At 42.2% G+C, this 1,538-nt stretch overlaps 1 protein-coding gene across 1 annotated transcript; it reads left to right on the forward strand.

Annotated features, from left to right (window-relative positions):
- Positions 1-948: 948 nt before the first annotated feature.
- Positions 949-1,532, forward strand: LOC107472070 (uncharacterized; the record flags this gene model as incomplete). Its single annotated transcript, XM_016091640.1, has 2 exons — positions 949-1,284; positions 1,387-1,532. Coding segments are annotated over exons 1-2 (482 nt in total), but the record flags the coding sequence as incomplete, so codon positions are not given.
- Between the last annotated feature and the right edge of the window lie 6 nt (positions 1,533-1,538).

A 1,538-nucleotide genomic window follows, 5' to 3' on the forward strand; every position in this document is an offset into this window, starting at 1 on the left:
GGAGGTGATTGGGAAGAGGCCAACTTTGTGGGAAATCAACAAAGGCAACCATATGATCCACATTCCAACACTTACAACCCAGGCTGGAAAAACCACCCAAACTTTGGGTGGGGAAACCAGCAAACCCAATCACAAAACCACAAACCTTACAACCCCAACCAACATAATAATTTCACATACCAAAACTCCAACCAAAGATCATACCTAGCCACACAAAACACTTACTCCCAACCACCATATCATGGCCTAAATAACCAACCTGCCCAACCTAATCCGAACCAACAATTTCAAGATCAATTAAACAGGATAGAAGGAATGCTTGCAACCATGAGTCAAGACATAACCGATTTGAAAGCTTTTAAGGAAGAAGTAAATTCTAACTTGCAAAACCAAGGAGCTGCCATCCAGAAGCTAGAAAATCAAATTGGGTATTTGTCTAAGCAAACCCCTGGGCCAAGCGTTTCTCATGCTGCCAAGGCTATTGCAAGGGAAGAATGTAAGGCCATAACCCTCAGAAGTGGAAAGAAGCTAAAGGAGATCTCAAAGGAAACCACAGAGGATGAAGCAAAGGAAAATGTGAGAGACAAGGAACAGGGACAATCCTCTACACCTTCTGCAACAAGAGAAAAAGAAAAGGAGGTCCTGAAGCCTTATACACCCAAAGTACCATATCCTTAGCGTTTGATGAAAAGTGAAAAGGATGGCCAATTCTCTAGATTCTTGGAGATTTTCAAGAAGCTTCAAATCAACATTTCGTTTGCTGAGGCAATAGAGCAAATGCCACTCTATGCAAAATTCTTAAAGGAATTAATGACCAAGAAGAGAAGCTGGAGACATGAAGAAACTGTGTTGTTGACTGAAGAATGTAGTGCCATCATTCAACACAAATTGCCTCAGAAATTGAAGGATCCAGGTAGTTTCCAAATCCCCTGCATCATAGGAGAAGTCATGGTGGAGAAGGCCTTGTGTGACTTAGGGGCCAGTATCAATTTGATGTCTCTAACAATGATGAGAAGAATGAAGATTGAGGAAGCCAAACCAACAAGAATGGCCCTCCAATTGGCAGATCGAACTTTTAAATTCCCTCATGGGATACTTGAGGATTTGTTGGTGAAAGTGGGAGATTTTATATTTCCTGCCGATTTTGTGGTGTTAGATATGGAGGAAGAAGCCAAAGCCTCCATAATTTTGGGAAGACCCTTCCTGGCTACTGCAGGAGCCATCATAGATGTCCAAAAGGGTGAACTCACTCTTAGACTACATGATGAGAAATTGGTGTTTAACGTATTCAAGGCAATGAGCTATCCATCAGAATCACTAAAGGAGTGCATGAGGGTGGATGTAGTGGATATTACAATATAAGAAACCTTTGAGGAAACAACAAAGGAAGTGGCAGAGGAGGAGTTCACCAAGGATATTGAAGTTAGTGACATCAAGGCTGCTGAAACAACCATGCGAAGCATGCCTGAGAGAGTGAAAGAAGAGAAGGAAGCACCAAAACCTGAGCTCAAAGCATTGCCCCCTAATCTCAAGTATGC

Source organism: Arachis duranensis, unplaced genomic scaffold (assembly GCF_000817695.3).
Source record: "Arachis duranensis cultivar V14167 unplaced genomic scaffold, aradu.V14167.gnm2.J7QH unplaced_Scaffold_229528, whole genome shotgun sequence".
Lineage (NCBI taxonomy): Eukaryota > Viridiplantae > Streptophyta > Magnoliopsida > Fabales > Fabaceae > Arachis > Arachis duranensis.